Raw genomic sequence first — 24620 nt, 5'->3', positions numbered from 1 at the left:
TTTATTTGAGGATATGGCATTGAGATGGGTTGACCAATATCGAAATATAACCACCTTTTCTCTGCAATTAACGAATCTGCAACAGAAAAGGCAAATGACAACATAGTGTCGATAAACCCTCATCTCCATATAGTTGACATCTCCATATAGTTGAATTTCATGCACTTGACTAGTGTTAAACTAGTTTATGCTTTAATGAGAAAAAACGTTAAAACACATTCTAGCGTCCTGGCTTTGGACGTTATGAATATCAAAGGGACGTTGTTTTGACGTTGTGCCGTGCCGGCTGGGTCAATACAATGATACAAAAAAAGTGTTGAGTTCGAAAAGTCAATGATTACACCCCCTTCTCACAGACCCATTGGGAACCCTTCCCACAGGAAAAATTGGCCAAAATATCGTCCCCGGTGGAAAATTATACTCTAGTTTTTGTCCCCGCTGAAAATGATCACATCAGCAAATCCTAGTCTGAATCGCAGACCTCTACAAAACCCCATGTAGTATAAGGAGCACGAATCCGTTAGTGGATGCCAGTAGCCTAAGCAAATCCTCGCTGCAAAATATTGTGCTACTTTTTCAATCCTCACTGAATTTTCAGGCTAGAAAACAATGTAATTCAAATCCCCAGCCATAAAAAAAAATGAGGAGAACAATTCCATCGAGTTTCAGTCCATTATCTTTATCCCCACCGGCTGATAAAACCCCACCGGGTCTGTGAGATGGGGGTGTTCAATGACTCTGCTGGCCTTTCTTTTCTTACCGTTTTGATAACCTTCTCATAAAAACTAGATGTCCATGGAGAATCTATGTCCTGCATTTCCGGTATTCATACAGAGGTAAACCAGTATTTTTCTACAAAACAATAACGTAAATCGATAATGATAAGAACCAAGTTTGTTAGTTTAACCTTGTCCTCTTCTTCTCTTTCAGCTTAATTTTTTGTTTTTGTATTCATAGAAACCAATCAATATTAATGGCAAGAGCCTAAACAAGGCTAAGTCCCATTTCAAATTACAGATACACACAGAGAATCTATGTCCCGCATTTCCGGTATTCATACAGAGGTAAACCAGTGGTTTCCTACGAAAGCTTCAACAGGGCTACAAATTATCAGTTATTTTTAGAGATAATCTTGTTTCAAGAAAGTGACGTTTAAATAAAATGCACATTGGATTAAAAGAGGAAAGAAAATCCAATTTAGGGTATACGAAGTACTTCATGAAAATATAAATCATATCTTAATTATGATAGATGAATTACGATCTAAGGAGGTGAAAACAAGACGAAGCTTCGAATCCAATGTTATGCTTATATGAATTTGGAATCGTGGGGATTTTTAGTTTGATAGTACTGTTGACGCTTTCGAACTCGATTTCAAGGGGATCGAATCTTTATCGAATAAGGGAGTGTATCGAATAGTACAGCGTTGTTTATGAGAGTTTCTCGTTGACGGTGGCTTTCAATATTATCGAATACTGGAGCGTATCGAATAGTTGAGCGTCAAATTAGAGAGTGTAAACTGTACTACTAAAGTCCCGAAAGAGGAGCCATTAGTCTTTTAAGTGATATAGAGGTTTAGAGTGTTCAATATCAAAGCTAGACCAGTAGCTCATCATCGAAACTGTTTTAAATTACTCGAAAATCGTTCTCTAGTTGGATTATGACGTAATTATTTCATTAAACGCCTTTCGTATGACGTATATGTCATTGTGGCTTGGAGAGAAACCATTGGGTTTCAAACTGAGATAGATGACCATGGTCTTGAAGCCTTTTGTTTCTTTCTATTGTTTCTATTTTTCGTTAAGAAAATATTTTGTTTTGCTCACTTTTTGATCATGTGATTAAATTTCGAGCCAATTTCAAAAGGAGTATTTGGTGGCAATCGAAATACTAAACAAAGTTAGAACAATAGGCTTCCAGATCAGGTTTTTTATATGGATTTTGGCTGTATCGATGTAATGTATCTTAACAAAGGCTTTGGAGGTCTAATTTATTTACCCGCGATTGGGCAAAAATATTGACGAGAAAAATATAATAGCTCGATTTAAGAACGGAAAATCATGGAAATTCGTATTTTATTCGATAGCTTTTATCAGAAAATCTGAAAAATAGAGATTCAATTTTTCAAATAAGCGGGACATGACAAGCCATGTATCTTTCCAAAATGAGGATACATCACTGCAAAAACGCTGGAGAAAATCCCAACTAAACGAGAGGAATCTTCTTAAGCGAGAGTCTTTTACAAAATACAGTAGAGTTACAGTTATGGTAAACATGAACATTTGCAAAAATTTGTCATCATAATCAAAAAGCGTTTTTTAACAAAACCTCAAAACTATTACTAAGTGAAAACCATTGATTAAATAACCGTTATACTCACGACATACCCACAGCTTTGTCGCCAATATTTTCACATACAAATTACACAAGTCAACTGTGCAAAACATTCAAAAGGAGAGAGATTTACAAACAAACATTCGTAGAAACAACCCCCCTCCTTACTCAAGGCTACTTTCAATTTTTACAAAAACCATTTTTTCAATGAATCTTGTACACTGGAGCACTCAGAAGTTTCTTGGAATGTCATATTCTAGACTTGGTCATAGGTACAGGTGTATAATTGTGATCGAATATCTACTAGGAAACTACAGAAGAACGAGTCTCCCTAATTCGAAGGCGCACGGGGAACACTAATTTGTTCGAGTTATGAAGTAAGGTTTATAAGGCATTGTTGACAGACAGGATCTTGCTCGAGTTTAATGAGACATTCGAATTATAGAGGTTCGAGTTAAAGAAACACTGTATTGAAATTTTTTGAATTGCAAGTTTTTTGACGATTTTGCTTTTTCTGTTGTATAAATCGCCAGATTTTTCGGTTTAGGTTTTTAAAGCCAGCTAACATTGCACGAGAAAACGTGATTCAAAAATATAGTACCACCGTTATATCATGTGCAGATAATACGTAAACGCCCTATGACAAGCTATTACAATATGACGTGTGGTATTATACACCCTGCAGTGGAACATCAAAAAATATTCAGGAAGTTAATGGCAATATGCACTTACTTTCTCAGTCAGTGGTCTCGGCACGAGTATGTGAAAGCTTTATCACGAGCTCAGCTGGAATAGAAAAAAATGGCTCGGCATTGACTTTTTAAAAATACATACTGTACAATGTTTTTTTTGAGAACACAAAATCCTTTTAAAAATAGTCTCAAAACATTGTACGTATTGAGAACATACAGGTTGTACTTATGAAAACATCGTCTCAACGGCTACTGTGCACAAGATGTGGGTCTAATCCTTTAACAGATCTTATTGAAAACTGATGCTCCGAGAATTAAAGAGAAGAAGGGATCAAGGCTAAGCGCAATAGTGTAATTTGTGTAGGAGAGAAGATTTTATGATATGGAAAATATCTTTTTTTATCGTCCACCTCTAGGCAAAACGCACTGTCGAATATTTTTAGATATCCGATAGAAAAATATCTCCTCTGTAGAAGCGAGCATAAAGAAAATAGCTTATTGATCAAATAATTATTTAAACGTCACATATAAAAAACCAGAAAAACAGAAAGGTCTTTTTTAACAAAAGAGAAAGGAAATTCGAACATTTTGTAATTAAAGAGAAAAAAACAATGAAATTGACTTCCTTAATTAAAACGTTCGAAAATGTTATAAAAAGAGAGAAGTACTGAATGAGAAAATAATGGGACAAAAAGTAAAATACATTTCTGCTAATTGGTGAACGATAAACCATATATTCAACGTGAAAAATCGGATATCGAAATTATTCAGTCTCGCTTTGATGATATTCGACTCAGCTTCGCTTCGTCGAATATCATCAAGCTCGACTGAATAATTTTCGATATCCGATTTTTCTTGTCGAATATCTGCTTAATATCATGAATATATGATACTGTGCCATAAAAATTTGCTCTTATACACAAATTTTGTAACCCTCTTGTGTCAACGCTACTGAAACGTTAAATACTTCTGAAAAAGGAGTGGCACTTTCCTAGGCCATTAGAAAAGATTTTCTGATACTCCTTTTCTGTGATCCCTAAAACTTGCGTACTTACAGTTGACGCTCTCTAATTCGAATTTCAAGGGAAATTAGATTTTCATCAAATAAGGGAGCGTATCGAATTGTAAAGCATCGTTTATGAGAGTTTCTTATTGACGGCGACTTTCAATCTTATCGAATAATGGAGCGTATCGAATAGCAGAACTTTGAGTTAGGAAGCGTCAACTGTATAAGCAAGATACACAATTTTAACCTCCAAAACGCATTGTTCGTCACATTAAATGAAATTTATTTGGCCTGGTTTCTATATAAAAGCTTCAGAATGTTCAAGGAAGTAACTGTTATGTTTCATTAGATAGCTTACTTAGCGCCACTTGTTAAAATGGTTTGTGGCTACGACTGTCTCTGATAATACTTAATTAAACTAAGTTTCACAGTTGTACTGGTATCATATACTGACACAGATCACTGTTTACAACATTGATCTTTTTTGGATTTTTGACGTCAGTTACAAAAAGTATACTTGGCTTTTTCCAGTGACAGATCTAAGGGGAGTTCAAAATTTATGATGGGAAGTCTTCATTTCCTTCTAAGGAGTATGGCTTGAATTAACACTCTCCACCATAAATTTTGAGCCCCTTCAGATCCGCTACTGCATTTAACTGAGTTTAGTTTTTGATAATACATGATACCAGATATGAATTTGTTTTGGTTCGCTCACAGTTGCATTATGGGTTGATTTGGATAATTTGTCACAGTTATGCTGAGTTTTCTTTGGATAGGGAAATAAAAGCATGTCTTCCATGAGGATTAAGTTACATCATGTCTTTGAACCGGCGTGTAGGAAGTTTTGCTAGAATATAAGGTTTTAGTGCAATATCTAAACATTTAATTACGAATGGGGGATGAAATTAAGGTAAATTTTCCAGTGGGGCTAAAATTCTAGAGTATTTTTTCATTTTTTCCCACCGGGACAATATTTTTGCCAAATTTTCCAGTGGGGGGGGGGTCCCAGCTTGTCTGTGACACAGGGGTGCAAGAAAATAAGTAGAGTAAAATTCTTACTGAAAATTTTCAGTATTCTGAGTGAAGTTTAGCAGATAAGGCTGATTATCTTATCCAAATACCGGCTAACATATAACATTGTTTTCAACGTTTTGCTAAATATATTTTGATAAAATAGTGTGACCGTTAGACGAACGTTATTTTGACTGAATTAGCTGCAGTTTTAGGGGTATCCTAAGTAGTATTCCTCATTATTATTCTCACTGAGAAAAAAATCTATTCTGATGAACGCATCTGAGGCTAGGATAAGATTAAAAATCAAAATTTCATTCTAGGTCAAACGCACCAGACAATCGACATTGATTAGATATTCTTTGTGTGTGCATACCAAAACTTTCAATATACCACAGGACATCGCAATATTCTTCAAAAAAACATATCATTTATTTACGAAGATTCTTTGGATAATTTTCGGTGTCATTTTGTGGTCTTTTGTTTGAGATTGAAAGAATTTTTTTCAGAATTTGATTCTGATCAAACAGAATTTGGATGCTTGGTAATCGTCTAAATTTGGGACTACATGTACATGACCTTACGACGATGTTTCAACTCAAAGGTATCTGAGCTTGGATGGAAAACGACTTCGCAATCATGTAATAGATAGTAAATAAATTATTCAAACTTTTTGCAGAATATCTCTCTCCGCACGTTCCACACCTAGGTTGTTTTCCCGCATTCCGCTGTTGTCCTACTGTTGAACTGTTTCGACATTCAAAAAGATTTACGTAAATGAATACCTGTATTTTAAAAAATGGATGAAAAAAAAGTAAAAAACTGAGATTACTCGCATCGATTCATTTTTCAGTGACATTTGTATCGGCCGGCGGTACTATCTTTGTTAGTTTGTTACTTTCAATGTATTATGTATTATGCAAGTAAGAGTAGTAAGTTTCAGAGTTTGATGACGTTCTTAGTTTCATGAGTTTGCTGTGTTTAGTAGATTTCATATTATTTTAGATAGGGAGGTCACAAAGAAAAGTTATCAAAATTTCAAGTATTTTTGCATCAATCATTCCGCTAAAATATGACTTTTTCAAGCAATAGAATCGGTCTGAATGTAACCAAAAAGATTTATGATATTCATGATGTAATGCTACGGAGATACCACAGGTTTTTGCCAGTAGGTGCAAATTCTGACAAGAGAAAAGTGGACAAAGTCGGATAGTTTCTGTAGAAAAAAACGTTACGTCGTGAATATCTTTAGTATTACGGAAGGAGAACACGTCCAGCAAGCACCCAAGTCTTCAGTCAAAACAAACTCCTTCACAGAGGCATCCTTATAATCATGCACAGCTGTTTGTACAACACAAGGGAGAGTGTGGGAATGTGGCTTTTTCAAGATATTATTAGCATTGCCAGAAAAATTGCAACACTTATTTCCAAACTATTAAAACTAATTTCTCGTGGCCAATTATTCTCATCCAACGGGCTACGCTTCTGACCTAATGATGTCAAGAAAATGATGTACGATGGAGTTCCTCATTACATTCCGGAAGAGTTTTCCGTATATGGGTTTAGCTGCTCTTCATCGCCATGGTTTATAAAAAATATTTATTTTCAAGCAAACATTAAAAATATTGAGACCTCGATATTGGTGTCTTTAGAGTCTAGAGTAGTCAAAAGTTTAGTAACTGGAATTTTCAACTTCAAGATGATGGAGCTATTTGGCACAACATAAATATCGTGTTAAACAATGCGTCACACTAGTAGTAAATTAGGCTTCAATTTTGTCCTTCTAATTCTAGTCTGTGTTTTACTTTACGTTTTTAACATATTACTTTAGGACAACCTACTTAATTGTTTGATTGGTGCATGAGGAAAATCTTGTAGCGGTTCTGACTTTCGTATGAATTTCTTTGGTCAAATTTATCAATGATGTACGTAAAGTATAGATTGTAAAAAGTATCCATGAACAGCTGTTTTGTGGCTGTGGTTTTATTTGAAAATTGGATATCTTAGATAGAGATCCAAAGTAGATTTTCTAATTTTGGTCGGGAGAAGAGAGGTATTTCACATAACGTTACCGTTGGAAAGTTAGGCATTGAGGAATTATTGTCAAATCTGGAGCAATTAGAATTCTTGCTCAAGATAGACGCAGCAGATTTAACTTTAAGTTACAATATTGAGAGCTTATCAATGTTTCTTTTAAAACATCGACAAAAAACGTAGGAGCATTAATATTGAATATGGGTGTATAAAGGTTAAAGACAAGGTTGTATTAAAGTTGGGTATATGGTCTATGGTACACATTGACTGGAGTGTTTATAATGCACGTGTTTGATACAGTAATATAACAATAGCGTTCAGTTTGAGGTCGTTGTTGTTATTTTCTGCCCGCGCAGTTTGATTATTAGCCCGAGAGTGTCATTTGGGCCCGACGTGAAGCGGAGGGCGCAAATGGCACTAGAGGGCTAATAATCAAACTGCAAGGGTAGAATTAATGACAACAACGAACGAAAGCTTAACGCTATTACTATTATTATCCATATCGGAAATTCAAACAACGTTTTTTTCTAGCGTCAGCCAAGTCTTTTCGTTTCAATGCAATGTCTTCAACAAGTTTTGAGTATCCTTGCAAGCGGGCCGCAAATGACCAAAAAGTGTTTTTTTCTGACATCGGTTTAGTCTCACCGCTTCAATGCAACGACTTCAATAAAGTTCCGAACGGGCCGCAAACGACGTTATCGCCCTATAACCAGGGCGGACTGGTTATAATGATATTTCAACCCTCTGAAGCACAACGCCGCCTTAGTTTTCTCAGCGCGGGTATGACTATTTGAGTCATAGAACCTTTCAATACCGCCCGCCGTTCGAATCTTTAATGGCTTACTTAATGACCGCTATATGGATAATAATAAGGATGTAATACTATTATAATTTTACGGTAACTGTTACGGGATAAACATTATCTTGTCAATTTTCCTTTCCATTGATTTTTATTTATTTTTATGTCTGATCCAGTCGTCTACCATCCTAGACTAGGTATGCATCGTCTTAGACCCTTAATTGGCATTTGTAAGCAAACTTAGCTATATAAGATATAAGATATATCATTATGGCCACTATAGTAATTTCAGATAGATAAAGTGACTTTAGATATCTGCAGATTACGTGAGATAGCTAACCGCTAAATTCGCATAATCTAAATTGACAAAACCGCTAAACTAATGTTCGCAAAATCGTGATCATGACAATGTCAACACTTTCGCGTGCGACCAAATATTATATAAGGTATCATACTACGTTTTATAACATAATAAACGTAACATATCATAAAATTATTAATAATGTGTATACTTTCTCCTTTGACCCTTTACCATCCAACGAAACTGAGAATAGATCGTCTTTATTTTCAGAATAAAGTAACGAAATATTATACTGAATATTATACTGGTAAAAACAAAGATTTAGCGATGAAGTCAAGTATAGTTGCGATATCATTGGCGATTTTTTCAGGTATGTATTTCTCATTCACTTAGCTGGTTATTTATTTCATCAGATTTTATCAGAAGTATTTTCTTATAGAGCCATTACTTTTCGCAAACTTAGCTTACTTGAACTTTAATTTCCCCAAGATGTAAAAAGGTTTGTCGATTTTCGATTTCTAAACTACCTTATAGGCCCTTTTTACACCGGCCCTTATTGGCGTTATTTTTGGGCTCGTGGCGTAATAAGGTCCGACGTAAAAGGGGCCAATAAGGTATGTTTATTTTATTGTAAACAAAAATTTTATCATTCCAAATCTTTAAACTTCTACAGCCATGATTATTTCTCTTTCCAGTTCTCCATACAACCGAAAGTCTCAAATGCTACGGTCTCCGTACTAAAAATCCGTCACCGACAAACCTCGGCAAAACAATCGAATGTCCACAAAACGTCACACATTGTGTCACAGGTATTGGTACGATTGGACAACGTGGTGAAAGGAAAGAATTCGAAATGCTTGGACGAGCATGCTTCGCGGCCGACAAAGCGAAACAATTTTGTACGCGCGGGCGAAATTGTCAGTATATGGTGAAATCTGACGGATCGATATTCAAACTTTGTTATCATTGCTGTGAGACGGATTTATGTAATCATAAAATGCCTGGGAACGAGAAAAATGATTCTGAAGGTATTACCACTAATCTCCAACTATATGGCTGGATCGGGTTTCCGGGTTTCCCATATAAAAGGAAGTGTGTTCAGCTGAAGAGCTAACTAGTCCGCCATCTTGTACCTTATCGGGGAAAACTTCGTCGGGGAAAAGTGACGAAATTTTGGACAAGTGACGAATATTTTCCCCGACGAAAATTTTCCCCGGCCTTAATGCATTTACCAACTACCAGCAAGTGACGAATTTTTCCCCGACGAAGTTTTCCCCGATAAGGTATTCTAATCTGGATGTCGAGGTTCAAAAACCTAGTGTGCAGGACTAGTCGACCATAAAACTGGATACACTTTCACGGGAAATTTGTAAGCAGTTAAAATTAGCAGTTATCTATTGTGTAAAAACAATATAATATCTGTGGTATTAACACTAAGCTCATTAAGAGGTCCGATTTTAAGGTTGGATGACGTCAAATATATGTATTCATAAGCTTACAGTGTAGGGAACAACCTCGCGAGCCAGGGCGAATCGTTGGCGGTCAGGCGGCAAAAGTGAGGGCGGGGATGGCCAGACGATAAGCGCCCATCTATAACGTCAAAAAGCTTATCGCCCTGGGTACGAGGTTGTGTAGGGAATTAAAATATTTAATATCGACATTCTCTCCTAGAAAATTGTCGTAAAAAATCGACACAAAATGTAACCAAGATTAATTTACTTCTTTTTATCACTTAATAGAACATCTAACGGGGCTCAGTTTTAAGACCATTAAGAAAACTTTAACGAATGTTTTTTCAGATTCGCCTGACTCGAACACGCCTGAACAATCTTCAAAACAGAAAGAACACGAAAAGAAACGAAAGGTTTCCTCTACTGAAAACGAAAAACAAGAAATCAACCGAACATCGAAAACCAATGAAAACAAAACGAAAAAGACAAAAAAGTTGGTCGAAATCACAAGAATTGCTAAACGAAGAATACCGACAATTATTCGTTTGAAAACAACAAAGCCACCGGCTATAACCACAACTACAAAACGAAAATCTACGACAATGTTAAAAACAACGACTACGATACCGACAACAGAAAAATTTACCGAAAAGCAATCAATGACTGTTCAAACAACAACGGAAAGTAAGCCAACGCCAACGATCAAAACTTCGCAAAAACCGAAAACAGACGAATTCGAAACGAATAAAATCATCGGTAAGAAACATAAGCCGACTTTAAAACTAAACGAAAATACGATACACAAGAGAGCGAGAGACTTTAACAACAATTTCGGACAATTTCGAGCTAATACAATCGTTCAAAAATCTGAATATAACCTTTCAAAGCAAAACATTTCAATTAAAGCACTTTCATGTCATAAAGACAAAATGACAGCGTACCTCAACGTCGAAAACATGCAAAAAGACTTTTACATCATTCTTCGAAATTCAAGCTGCAGATATTTCGTCCGAATTCTAAACATTGTACAAAACACTATCGAAGTCCCGATTGATTATCACAGCTGTGGTACCATTATGGTCGAAAATAAAGATCACGTGACCTATTCTAGCCAGTTATCGTTCGCGAAAGAAGATTTGAGCGTCGAGGAGCACGTGTTGACAGTGAAATGCAGCAAGAAGAAATTAAAAGCTGAACAGACGGCTGCAGCCATATTAGAAAAAGGTGAGCAAAAATCTATTTTTTTGTTGTAAGATTTTTATCGCCAATTGACATGAATCTCAAAGTGATATTTGCGTACTCGTTTTTTCTTATAAGAACAAACTACACAAGAAATTAAAGGCTTCGATGGCCAATATATCAAGAACAAGTTAAGAAAATTCTAAGGCTCTGCTCTGCAGATTCTAAAACACCCGATTTCTCAGGAAAATGGACAAAATTACTCAAAAAAAGGCGAAAATAGGAACATGTTAAGAACATTTTTAGACTTATAAACCTTAGAAAGAATATCCGAAGCTTTGAACATTTTGGATGTTCTTATAAAAAAACGTGTAACGTCAAAAACATCCAAAGTACTTCGTATTGACTGACTGAATTCTTTTGTTTTATTCTATTAGGTCGAAAGAAGCCATACCAATTATCGCTTCATTTGTTCAAAAAGTCTACATATTTGGATGAGTATTACCCCGATAACAACCCGATATCAATACCGAATTATGGATGGGTTTTCAGTGAAGTCAGATTAGCATCAAAACATGACAATAATGTTCTGAAACATCTGGATTGTCTTTTGAGAATGAAACAGGGTGAAAAAGGAGAAAGAATCAAAGAGATATTGGTTATTGAAAATTTGTAAGTTCTTCAATAAATGCCTAAAGTAAGCAATTACCTAGTCCCAGCTCCAGTCCCCGAAAATTCCTTTTTACAAAAGCACAAGGTACAAACTCACGCCCGCAGTCCCCCTTTCTTCACCATTTCACAGATATGATAAAGTTCATGATTGCACCACTTCAAAAAAAATTAAAACTGTTTTTTGCAAGTTGTCTAAAAGGTGCTGCAATAAAACTCATTTATCATCATTCTTATGGCAAAACTATACTAGGCTAAGCTTAATCGAATTACTCGATTGGTCTGAAGAAAACACCAGTTTAATTGGTTCAGAAATTTATTTTTCTTCAGGAATCCTGTCAACAGGTCAGTTCGCATCATTCACAAGAAGCGAACATCAATCAGATTCCGTATTCACTTGAAGCCGTTTACAAACATTAACGATAATTTGGAGCTCGTATGTTTCGCACACGCGTCGTGTGACAATAAAGAGAAACAAGACCAATCTTCAGGTTGTGAAGCAACAAGGCAAGCTGTTACCATGGAAACAGAATATGTGGCATTGAAACGAGGCAGAATTCAAGTAGTGGAAACGAAAGGTGAGTTGATTAAATCAAGATGTGCAATATTCATAATGTTCAAGACATTTCTATACGGGAACAAAACAACAAAGCCTTTCACGCATCTTTTTATAAGAACATTCACAACTTTTGAAGCCTTGGGATGCTCTTAACTTTTTGAGTTTTGAGCTTAAAAATGTTCTTAACATGTTCTTATTTTCCTCATTTTGTGAGTATTTTTGTCCACTTCCCTATGAAATTCCGTGTTCTAAAGACCGCAAAGCCTTAAAATTTTCTTAATATGAAATTCATTAAAACTTCAGCTCGAAGAAAAGCTCTTTTATTTGAATACAACAAATTTGAAATAAAAAACGTTTATTTCTTTTTCAGTCACGTCAGGCAAAAAGCAATCCGGATTAATATCTTCAGAGACGACGCGCTACATCATTCTAGGATGTGTACTCGGAATGATTTTCATACTCACGATTGCATGTGTTGCTATCAACAAACATGGATGGGCTATTCGGATCAATAACGATTCAGAAAGCGGAGATAGCCATGACAGTCAACCGGAAAAGTCACCGGTAAAGAGTGTTACCGCTGTTCTAGAAGCTGAATCACCCGGAACGTCCGGTCTTCAACGATCAAAGGAGAACACAGCATATAGATTTTCATGACTTGTGAACTGAACTCGATACGGTATGGCTGTGTAGAGCTCCACGTAAGGCGAGAATATGGAGTCAGAATAAGTATACGAGAGCTGCTGTCAACTGAAATGTTGTAGCAATAAAGAAATTGTGAGAAACCTAGATGGAGGAATTCTCCATGGAAACCCATTCAAGATGTTAGAATGCAAAAGATTTTTATGGTGATTTAAGAAACTCTCAATAATCCCAGTATATCTCTCCTCGATCAAAGCTCTTTTAAATCGGGCCTTCATCATCATGAACATAAATGATGATAAAGCTAAGAAACGATTGAAAATAACTTGCGAGAGCCTGATATAAATTGAGCCAGGCATACTTTTAAGGTGGACATTTTATGATATCAGAAAATCGCTTATTTACTTCTCTACAGCTGGAACCACACATAAATTGTAAATAACGTAGAATTTTATATATGATATATCATTTTTTTAATTCTTGGCATCGTTAATCAATTTTACGCCATAATTAATTATAATTAAAGATTATTGATTTGTTTTGATTTAAAAAAAAAAATTAGGATAAGATCTACAAAACAACATCAAAAGTTTGAAATAATATACAAATGCTTTAAAATTTAAATATAATTGTTTGAAAATTTATCCCTTTCAAACAAGAAAACGATTATAACAATACACCTTTTCGAACATTGAAGTATAAGCCCGAAGGACTAGAAGTGAATCTCTAACCTTTCTCAGGCAAGAAAAAGTGAAGCCTTAAAATATACGTATTTTTGACGACGGATTGAATTTGGCAATTCCTTTGTTTTCGAGTGATATTTCTTTTGAAATTTAGCCGTAAATTTTAGTTTCAATCAGTTATTTGTGTAAAAACCAGGCGGGCCGCTTAAGGCCGAGCAACTTTGGCAGGATTTTGTTGACTTCAAATTCTACCAAGGAGTTATAATTCATTAGTTTCGAATAAGATCTCTGTTATAATTTGTGTAATTTGCACACGAAATATCAATTAACAAAACTAACTCTCTGATTGAACTAGATGTTAATATTCAAACGATCACATTTTATTCACTTGATATTTTTCGTGTAATATTTTACAAGGAGTCAAAGCAAAATAACAATTAGAAACCTGTGTATTTTCCATCAAGTTGGAACATTTGAAAACCTCCATTTTGGGTCGGCCATTTTCACTAAATTAAAACTGCAACTGTGCTTTGACCGTAGCTCAAAACTTTATACAAATTCCTAATAAATAACAAACAAAAATAACCCAACTAACTAGTTAATTCAAAATCTGCCGCAGTCAGTCGTATTCTTATGCTCGCAATAAATGAAATATACCAAATAAATTCAATATTTAGGAATTGCAATTAATCTAAACAATACTAAACAAGATTTATCGCAAAGCAGATTTCACGATCAGACAGGCTTAAAAAAGATCAGGCATTTCTCACTTGATTTCTTTCCAGAAATTAAGAACAAGACCACCCTGGATTTTTACACTAAAAAAACGGACCACTCTGGATTTTTTATTTTCCATACCACCCTGGACGTCACACCTCCTCAACATAGGGAGGACAGACTATTTCTGGAATAGCCCAATGCGAATATCGATGTTGCCCAACACATATATAAAGAGCCTCGAATATTTTTTGCCATAAAATGTTAGAACTTGTTTCAATGAACTGCAATACCTCCATCATTGCTTGCTTGTGGTCATTTGGTGACTGAATCAAGTTGTCATAAATCGGGAAAATCTTAAATGAGCCATGTTTCATGAATCGTGTCCCCTGCGCATGCACAACAGTGGGATCAAAAGATGACACAGATTAGCCATGTAACAATAACGCAACTAATAATTTGAAGTAACTTACTGTAGCTATCATATCAATAAACAAGATTTTTCCACCAAAAGAATCAAGGTTATCTTTTTTAGAGGATGAATTTAGTTTCACAATAGCTCATATGCCAGCAAACGAATCTTGTGGTTTTTGTCTAAAAGTAGCTTGAGTGTCTGTATTTTCCGATGGTGCTCTAGAAGAATCTCGAGCACCTAATTGGTTGTTCGGTACATTGCTAGAACTTGGTAGCTGGTCTGTAGAGTTACGCGGCGTGTTTTCAGTAGGAAGAGATCCCATGTTAGGTAAGGTATTTGTTGTTGTTGTTGTTCTGGTTGGAGGAAGTGAGCCAGTCAGATCATCAAAAGGATGAACAGTTTGCTGTTGGTTGTTAGAAAGAGATGGCGAGTCTGTGTTTGTGGATTGTCGCATTTGGTTGATGGAAAGTCGATTGATATCAGGCATTGCTGCATTGGTAATTTTTGGTGTTTTATGATCCAATTCTGATGGATTGTCAGTTTGATAAATGCTTTGGTAGTTTCTTGGCGATGAAGTATCTTGCATTGGATTGTCAGTTGTTGGTTGAGGTCTTTGGTCTGGCGGTGCAAAGGTTCTTGGATGTTGGTTAGGTTGAGTATTAGCTTTAGCTGATTGGTGTTGTTGAGGTCGTGGCTGTGTAGATTGGTATCCAGCTGAATGAGGAGGCTGTGTTGTATGGTATCCAGTTGGATGTTCAGTGGTGTTTTGAGATCTTGGTGGAGTCGAGGGGTTATGGTCATCGATAGGGACTTCAGTATGTGGCGGACGTTCTCTATTAACTGGATCTAAAAATGAAGCAGGATGAGTTTTGATAGATGTTATTGGTGGAATATTCTCACTAATCTAATTGAGAAAACTTTTTCCCCAGTTCGAAGGGCTGTTTCTTAACTTACAATCGATTGGTAGGCTACGGTTCGTAGTTGATAAATAAATTTTGGGCCATTTCATATACGATAATAACACCAACTCAAGTTGTATAATAATGAAGCTTCCTTTAAATACAAACATGTGATTGATTTTTTAAAGATGTTTTTACCTGGATTATTTGATGGTTGCTGATGTGAAGTCTGACCACCGTAATTGTAAACAGTCTGGTTTCCTGAAAACGTGGTATTTGAATTCGTTTTTATCTCAATCTCTGCTAGTGACACATATATTGACAGGGGTTTTACTGTGTTTTTAATAGGCTGGCGAATGCAAAATTAACTCCGGCGGAGTCTATTCTAGGTCGGCAAATTCTTAGTAAGCGCAGTGTATTGATTGGCGCGATTATGTACTTGAGGCAACAAACCAAATCTTTAGACCGGCGAATTGTAATGTATTGAGTGCCTTTGACGAGTGAAAATCGCAGTTAGTTCGCTGAGCCTAAATAAAACCCTTGTTTGTTACGCGCACGCCAGCTCAATATAATTTTACTTGTCAATTCTCATCTTCCGACTGAATGAATAGAATATATAGCTGCTTAGCGCATGCTTCAAATTGCTAGTTCAACTACATTTCTCAAAATAAACCTACTTCACCATGGTTTAATAAAATGGAAGAGTGATAAAATAGAAATGGATTTAATCCTGTCGCGTGATGCACTTTTGTTAAATAATTCTTTTAGACCTGTCAAGGTTTTGCCAGATTTCAATAAGAATTTTACATTGAGGGGGGGGTATAATAGAGAAGTGAAAAATTGGACAAAAAAAAGAAATTACATTGACAAAAATATGATATGTTTTTCTTGTCATGGGCTGTTAGGTAGCCTTTTCCTGTCAAAAGGGAGTCTTTCCAGCGAGATTATAAGCCAAAATATAAAGAAAATACAAAAATCCACTTTTTAAAGATTTTGACCGTTTTTGACCATTTTTGGTCAACGAGTGATCCACGCACGTCCAAATTTGACCCTACTTTACTTGATTCTGTCCTCTAGCGAATTCATTTGAAGTTTTACTACTGGGTACCCTTCCATCATTCAGGCAGGTCCGCGCTATAGCACTCTAAGCTATCCAACGAACTATGAACAAGCTTCTAACTCCTTCTAGATTCGGAGATATAAGCCTTTAAAGTTTCAACTAGCGATTTTCTTGAAAAAAACTTAGAAAAAAATGGCCGTGGCACTTAAAGGGTTAACAGAGGAATGAATTATACGATAAAAATTGTTTGATTTTATACACTAGAGTTTTTGTTGGGATTGATGTGGTCAGGGAAACGAGGTAGAGTGGTTATAAACGTTAGAATGAACTGATCATAAGAGAATAAGAGAAACACTTACCTTGAATAAATGTCACTAAAATGTAATAAAAGAAATTTCGTTAAATCATTTGTAAATTTTTAAATTAGTAAATTAGTAGAGTAGCTTACAATAAATAAACATCGTACCCTAAAACCTTCTTCAATAGACCTAAGGTGAACTCATTTTGAGCGAAATAATTTTGAAGAGCGACACAAATACTAACTAAAATTTTTGACCATGGCCTATTTTAGCGACTGACACAATTTTTTTAATTTTCCCGAGAAATCAATTTTTGTGGGATATATTGGTGGTATATTGATAATTACTTCAGAAAATTCTGATAAAACTTAATTTTGATGAGAACTAATTGAAGTGATGAAAAGGTAGTAACTCATCTAACTATTTCGGCGAGAGCTAATTTAAAACAAATTTCGAAAAAATTTACCGTAATTAGTTATTCGAAGTAAATTCCCGCATTTCTTAGCTTCTAATAGATATTAGTCAACTTACTGTCACCCTTGGCAACGTGAACACCTCTTCCGACTGTTGAGTTGTTTAAATTGACAACAGGTGTGTGATCTATGAAAAGATAAAGATAATCAGACAATTCAAAATAATTTTGGAATTCTATTTTTCACTTGGTACAAAACCATGGAACTCGAGACATGAATGAAAAATATATTGTCAACTTAAGGTTTTAATATACAGTTATGCGAGGAGAGAACAAAATTTAACCAAAATAGTCACAATATTAGCGAGTTTATGTATGTACGTTTTTCTGCGACGGAGACAGTTCTGATCTGATCAGCTGAGGACGACGGTAGATAGGCATCTTTATCCTGTTCGACTTTGCAGGTCAAAACTGCAAGTCTTCAGTCACTCCACGACCGTCCTCAAAAGTGCAAATACATAAAGTCGCTTTAGAAATGCCGAGGAAAGGGGTCTCGTTTGGTGGGAATTTCAAGTTCCCTTTATTAGTTTTCAAACTATGAAGGTGAAATACTACCACTTTGAATTCATGAAACAGTTATATCTTTTTAACTTCGGACTGTGTTAGTCTTGATAATAAAGATTTTATACAATTCAGAAATTGAAGAAGTCAACCTCCATCATAGACAGACAGGTAATAATTTCGGCTTACTAGTCTGCGAACCCGAAGAGGGCTGGGTACCAGGTCGACCGGAGCATTGAGGATGGCTAGGTTGATTCGGTGTCTGATAGCCTGAAGAAGGATTAGCCTGTGTTCCGGTAGATTGGGCAGCGGAAGTAGTTTCTGGAGGCATCACGATACCAGATGATTCGCCTACAGTGGAACCTAAGACGAAAAGAGATTCATCACGAAATCTTATGCATAAATACCCAGCTGGCACAGAACGTTATAAAAACATCCATCTGACATCCCTGACGTAAAATATAACGTTAGATGAACAACCTCGTGTGCCAGCTGGGTAGTCAATGATGTAGTTTACATTTTAACCGATTGTCTATTAAAAGCTGGTAAGAGACAAAGGTTGCAATTAACGTGGGAGAAAATATCAAAAAGAAATTGAAAACATGACATGCTTACCACTGATGTATAAATCTTTCATTGTAGAATTATGGACTGACACCCTTTGCATTATATTAGTCTCAAATTGCACGTCTAGAAAAAAAAAACAGATTAAAAGTCAATTTATTAGGTCTGAGTGAGTTCACAGGATGGTAGAAAATTATGTTACCATGAGTACCGAGAAATGGAGGAAACCAGATAGGTATATCAGTCGCACTGAGCCTTATAGAAACCCTAGAGGCAGTTTCTCGATCCCGGTCAATCAAGATTTTTTGGAAAAATGGTACCTTAATGGTAACACTAAATAGCGGAATTAATGCATCGAGAGAACGTTAGATCTACTTTTCGTTAAATATTAGATGATGTAGCTCATCATGAATAGTTGCACCACATCGCCTTGCTTGTGTAGGTACGGTTTGAAAAAATTCCGATCAAAGATGACGAATTATAGCTTAGTAGGAACTAATTTTCGCGGGAACTGATTTTCTCTTTTTTCGCGGTTTTGCCGAAAATCCGTGAAAATTAGAACCCACAAATTACAAATTTGGCCATTTTTCATCAGAAAGAAGTTAAAAATCCCTGGGAAAATGAAAGAAATGTGTCCAAAATAGGGCAAAACCGCGAAAATTAATTCCGGCGAGATGCGATTTTTTGGAATTTTTCATCCTCCCTTCCCTTAAGGTAGTTAATAGTATAAAGAAATAGGGTCAGAGAATGAGGTTTGTACCTGATGATCCTTTCAAATTTTCATCACGAGCTTTTTGTAATAAATGATCTACAGTCTCCATCTAGAAAAAAAGGTTCAAATTCTTTTATTGATACGTTATATCTAAAGTGAGCAAGAATGGGATAGACTGGCTCCTTTTCTCGAGGAGAAGGCAAATCTTCGCATGTCCTTGTACAGTTGACGCTCTCTAATTCGATCTTCTGCAATTCGATACATTCCATTATTCGATGAAAATCCGATTCCCCTTGAAAATCGAATTGAAGAGCATCAACTGTAATCACATTAAAATCATACATACAGTTCAGGAAGTTTTAGGGCATGTCACCATAGTATAAGAAAGCCGCGGCTGGAATGATAACATCTGAATTTCTGTTATTCTGTCTCTGTCGTATTTGATGACTATTTGTTGATCAAGAAATCAGTAATGTAGCATCTTTAATGGTAAACTTTATTGGTTTGTCGTTAATACTTACTTCTCAGTGCGTTTTAGACATTAATGATATGCTCTTGATAATACACTTGCATTATAAAATCATTGTAACGAAAAAATCAACACTAAGAAATTGAAACAAGCACAAACTGGCTGGGCTGAAAGAACTCAAAAATTAATGAGGTGCCTCGAAATTTCAGTGAAATCTTTTTAGAAATCAATGAAAAAGTACATCAAGATAACACTGTGAAAATTTTAAGCCAGCGCCTTTAAAATTTATCATCTAAACTGACAGGAAAGTTGTCATCTTGAATATAGTTCTTATAATTTCAATTTTATCGAAAAACTATGTTTCCACAAAATACCCCTGAAATATGTCCTAAATTAGTTCAAGTGTTCTATTGGGTACAGATTCAAAGATATCTAGCAACAAAAAAACTTTTTGTGAAGGAAAATAAGAGAAAAATTTCAAAACATCTTGATGTTCTTATAAAGCTCGGAGACAGAGATGGAACAGCAATTAACTGAAAAGACGATGCGGTACATATTCCAGCCGCGGCTTTCTTATACTATGATGTCACTATCAGTTTTCCTCGTCGAATACTCAGAAATAAAACCACACATTTTTTCCAAGAGATAAAATTTTATACAAAGAAAAGAAATTAGCTTTCTGGGATAAGATACTTTAAGATGCAGATTAAGAAAGTATTTCAAATTGAACAAGCAACATGCTGAATGGACCTACCTGATGATGAAAGCTAGATAATAAGGCAATAAGGAGAAAAATGAAAACAATCAGTCAGATGATATAGCGTTTTGCGAAAAATTCATAACACATTAAATCTTATCATTGATTGTTGATGGGGGAGAAGGAAGAGGAGTAGGGAAAAAAGAAATAGAAAGTTCCGGTTCATCTTTCATCAGTGCGCAAAATTTCATAAAAATATATTAAGTACAGCTCGAGAAATTCAAGAAATACTATCTTTCCGGCGAAAATAGGTTGTTCCGGCGATTTTTGAATAGTTCCGGCTTCAAAGATCAATTTTTTTGAAAATTGAAACATGCTTGATGGTAGGCATGGCTATTAATAATGTTTTTAAATGAAAAAACAACCAATTATAAGAAAAAAATCCAATGAAAATCCAGAAAAACGGCGTTTTCCGGCATTTTCGGCCGGAAAAAAATGTTTTTCGAAAATCGGGCTTCGTCACATTTTAGGCATTGCCATTTTGCATCATTGTGCAAAAAATCAGAAAAAAATAATGAGTCAACATTGAGAAAAGCTATATTTTCTTATTTGGTTAAAGGGAATTTCCCCAAAATACGAAAATCCGTTTTTTAAGGCGAATAAGAATTTTCCGGAAAAACCACTTCAGCCATTCTTTAGGGAATCTTGCCCTTCATCTTTGTACAAAAAAAGTGATGACAGGATTTTGCACAAAGTCCAAAAAACCCTATTTTTAGGTAGTTTTTGGCCCAAATTTGACCAAATATATTTTTTTCGAAAATCGGGCTCCGTCACATTTTGGGCATTGCCATTTTGCATCATTGTGCCAAAAATCAGAAAAAACTGCCAATCCTGAGAAAAGCTGGTAACAGACGGATGAACGGACGGACGGACAAAGGTTAATTTATAGGACCTCCAGGTAGGTCCAAAAAGAAAGACGATCAAAGAACCAAAAACTTACTGAAAAACACTTCAGTTTCGTTCCAGCTATCAATTGATCTTTGCTCTGCTTCATACATTCGATTAAGAAATTTCTTGCAGGCGTGCTGTTGCTATCTCCAGTATTGACTTGAACGGCTGTTAAATTGTTCTAAAAATTACAAAAAAAATGCATGTAAGTTAAATTCTGAGTATATTCCTTCCTTGTACCCCTCAAGATTGACAGGAGTTATGAACTTCAAAGCTTGATAGATAAGTGATAGGTCGATGATATCATAATTTTCACTTCTGGTCGGCAACCTGTTTGTTAGTATTTTAAGTAAGTTTGCGACCGCAGTCGAGGGCGACCCGAAGGCTCCCTTTTCGTATAGCTGTCTACCCGAAGGTAGGAGAGGGCGCCACTCCTTTCCCTGGATTTCTCCACTTACCCTAGTTGCTGAGCATCAAGCAGAGAGGCATCAAGTACCATTTTGGGAATCTTTGATATGACCCGGCTGGGGATCGAACCCACAACCTTGTGCACCGTAGCTGGATGCTCTACCTTTATGCTACGGTCGCTGTTAGTATTTTACAGACTAGAATGTCACAGCTGCTGAAGCAATGAATTGGGATTGACCGATTTTTTTTTGGTTGAAACTGGGTCGAATTACATTTTCTCAATTAAATAAGTTATAAATTGTTGGTCCTAATGAGCACTTACATTATTTATTACATCATACTGTGTTTTATCATTGAAAGCTAGATGTAACACTGCTTCCTCGTTTCCATTATCGATTGCCAAGTGAAGTGGTGTGTTGCCCTCCTACAAAAATATGCACAGTATAATAAATTACATTATATTTGGGGGGGGGATATTTTGTTCGGAGGTAGTGAAAAATCTGCAAAATTTGCCTTGTTTTAGGGGAAAACTTGCTCTGATTAGGGGTGATTTTGAATGTCTGGGGGTACTACCCTTGTCGACCGACGGGGGTGCTCCGCTGAGGTTCGAACAATGGACCCTACGTGGGACTCGAAATTTGCGAAAAAAGTGACCCTGAATGGGACTGAAATTCCCAAATTTTCTCAAATTTTCTACTTTTTCCCCAAATTTTCCAAAAATAGGCACCCTACGAGGGACTGATTTTTCTATTTTGGTGTTTTTGCGACCCTACCTGGGACTCGCGGAGGTTAAAAAAGGTACCCTGACCAGCGGAGCATCCCCGTAACTCATCTTGCTCTAGTACCCCCCCCCCCCCGGGGCTGCTCCTCTGTCCACCATGAAACTCCCCTTATCAATGTGAAAAAACCTAACATCAATTTTTCTTCAGACTCTTTACCTTATTTCTTTCATTGACTTTGATTTCTGCACATTTCAATAGTTCAATAACAGCATGATCATTTTTGTGTTTGACTGCATGATGAAGAGGTGAAAATTCTGTGACAGGATTCTAAAATGGTAGTAACAAATTTATCAAAGAAATAAGACGTGTTTCAGCATTTCCTCATTTTCAGCATTTAACTCTTAGGATCTCAATTTTTTCCTTTGATACGAATAAAACATTTTGTCCACGCTTGATTCCTGACCCCTGTTTTGATTGACAGCTATACATTATAATATAAAGTGCTTTAAAAAAACTTCTTGGTTAGCATTTTAGTTGGCATTTGCTCAGTTTCAGCATTGTCTCTTTTAATCCTAATTTTTTCTTTGATAAGAAAGATGACCATTTTTGTCCACATTCATTCAATTACTGACTGATTATTTACTGTACTGTACACAAGTGAATCAAATTTCTAGTTATACTTTGATTGGCTAGACAAACCATGGATAGATTTAAAACGACAAAATTAATTCATGTTTACTTTTTTATTCACATCAATCTTTTTCTTTTTGCCATTTGTTTTTGACATCAAAATATCGAATATCTGTGGATCACCCAACTGTATTGCTTTGAACAGAACTGATTCTTCATGCGTCTTGAATAAGAAAAACAGTGAATGATTAGAAAAAACATGTTGGAATTATTTTGAATACATATTATACCATCAGGTAAACTTAACAACTTACACCACTTGCGTTAAGATCAGCTCCCTCTTCAACCAGCTTGGCAACTTTCTCAACATCTTTCTTCTTCAAAGCATCAAACAAGGTTGGAGGTCGTGACTAAAAAGAACAAATTTTATGTCTAGTTGTAAAAGATTCGGCTAATAAAATTTCTTGTGAATGAAATCAAAAACAGAGAGCAAACTTTTCTCTTGACACTTACCTTCTTTACATATAAAAATACCAAAAAATGTAACCGTGCTCATCAAAAATCGTTATGGAATTTAAACATATGGTAAAACAAGCTATTCTCATGTGGGATAATATTTTTGGAAAAGCTGAAAAAAGTTTTGGAAATCTCCAAGAGAGGATTTGATGTTATGTGTGAGAAGACTTTTGAAAAAATAGATCACCATTCCTCGACTAGTGGCTCAAAGAGCTTGGGTCTGTATTGAGTTTTCTCGTGTTGGAAACGTTCATGACGTGCAAATAAGATGGAGAAACTGTTGCCAAAACATAAATAAGAAGAAACAATTTAAAAAAAACAATGAAGTTGTGTTTTTGTCATTTTGTCTTATTTATAGCGTGATTGCTGTTTTTAATGATTTTTTGAAATTTCGACATGGAAAATAAGTCAGTTTTTTTTTAAATAACTTTCAAACTACTTTTTCAAATTTAATGTATTATAGCTCAAAATTCAAGTTAGAGCATCTTCTATACGAATAAAAAAGAATGAACTAAAAATTTAAATCCTGAAGCTCACAATATCTCGACAAACCTGTATACTTTTTTTTGGTGCACCCGGTATAACATTTTCAAGACGTCAAGGTCTCAACGCTGATGAAAATATGATTCTAACTTTAAATGCTCTAATGCAGTCTAATGGAGCCCTTGGTTTGAATTCCACTGCAAGGTCATTTCCAATAGATTTGGTTTATTACCAAATCGCAAGTTAATTGAGTGCAATCAAAAGAAGCTAATCAATAACTCAATCATGTTGAATTTTGAATCATTCACAAGTTGATTCTTTAACCAACTATTGACTTATATTTTCGCAGTAAAATGATGTGCAGAATAAAGGTATATGTGAGAAAATTGCCTTCATCTAACTTTTAGGACCCCCTGAGAGGCTTCATACTAAATTCAAATATTGTTACATGCAGTATATACTGCAATCGAGTGAAATTCCTGTCTGCCATTGAGCACTGGTAAAGGATCATCTCTTTTTTAAAAAACCAAAGCTTACCGTCATTTTCCTCTCTTTGATGACCTTTTCTTCAAACTCAAACGTTTCTCTCTTCTTTTCTGATTGATGATTCAAGAAAATCTCTGAAATTGACTGTATGTAGCCAGAAATTATAGTGAAAATGTAGAATATGAAAATTTGTGATCGTTGATCTCTCCCTGTAGAAGCCTGATGGTTCCTTACTTTGAACATGGATTTTTTTCTATGTACA

At 35.6% G+C, this 24620-nt stretch overlaps 2 protein-coding genes across 3 annotated transcripts; one reads left to right on the top strand and one right to left on the bottom strand.

Moving 5' to 3' along the window:
* Window positions 1-8404: 8404 nt before the first annotated feature.
* On the top strand, window positions 8405-13298 carry LOC136812670 (uncharacterized). The gene is made up of 6 exons (XM_067069195.1): window positions 8405-8547; window positions 8873-9205; window positions 9977-10852; window positions 11245-11479; window positions 11807-12054; window positions 12406-13298. Exons 1-6 carry the CDS (start codon window positions 8505-8507, stop codon window positions 12690-12692), a joined length of 2022 nt encoding a protein of 673 aa, XP_066925296.1. The 5' UTR covers window positions 8405-8504; the 3' UTR covers window positions 12693-13298.
* Window positions 13299-13797: 499 nt separating this feature from the next.
* Window positions 13798-24620, bottom strand: LOC136812671 (putative uncharacterized protein DDB_G0290521). Of its 2 annotated transcripts, XM_067069196.1 has the most exons (13): window positions 24410-24620; window positions 23188-23283; window positions 22983-23096; window positions 22460-22570; window positions 21844-21945; window positions 21166-21294; window positions 19048-19108; window positions 18339-18413; window positions 17913-18086; window positions 17282-17350; window positions 16811-16825; window positions 15590-15652; window positions 13798-15338 (listed from the first exon to the last, which is right to left on the bottom strand). In XM_067069196.1, exons 1-13 carry the CDS (start codon window positions 24599-24601, stop codon window positions 14638-14640), a joined length of 1902 nt encoding a protein of 633 aa, XP_066925297.1. In that variant the 5' UTR covers window positions 24602-24620; the 3' UTR covers window positions 13798-14637. The 2 variants fall into 2 exon arrangements, with proteins under 2 accessions (XP_066925297.1, XP_066925298.1); XM_067069197.1 differs by lacking the exon at window positions 16811-16825.

The sequence above is a fragment of the Clytia hemisphaerica genome, unplaced genomic scaffold (assembly GCF_902728285.1).
Source record: "Clytia hemisphaerica strain Z4C2 unplaced genomic scaffold, Clytia hemisphaerica genome assembly, whole genome shotgun sequence".
Taxonomy (NCBI): domain Eukaryota; kingdom Metazoa; phylum Cnidaria; class Hydrozoa; order Leptothecata; family Clytiidae; genus Clytia; species Clytia hemisphaerica.
The sequence above is the reverse complement of the archived record's forward strand: the minus strand, read 5'-3'. Positions and strand labels throughout refer to the sequence as shown.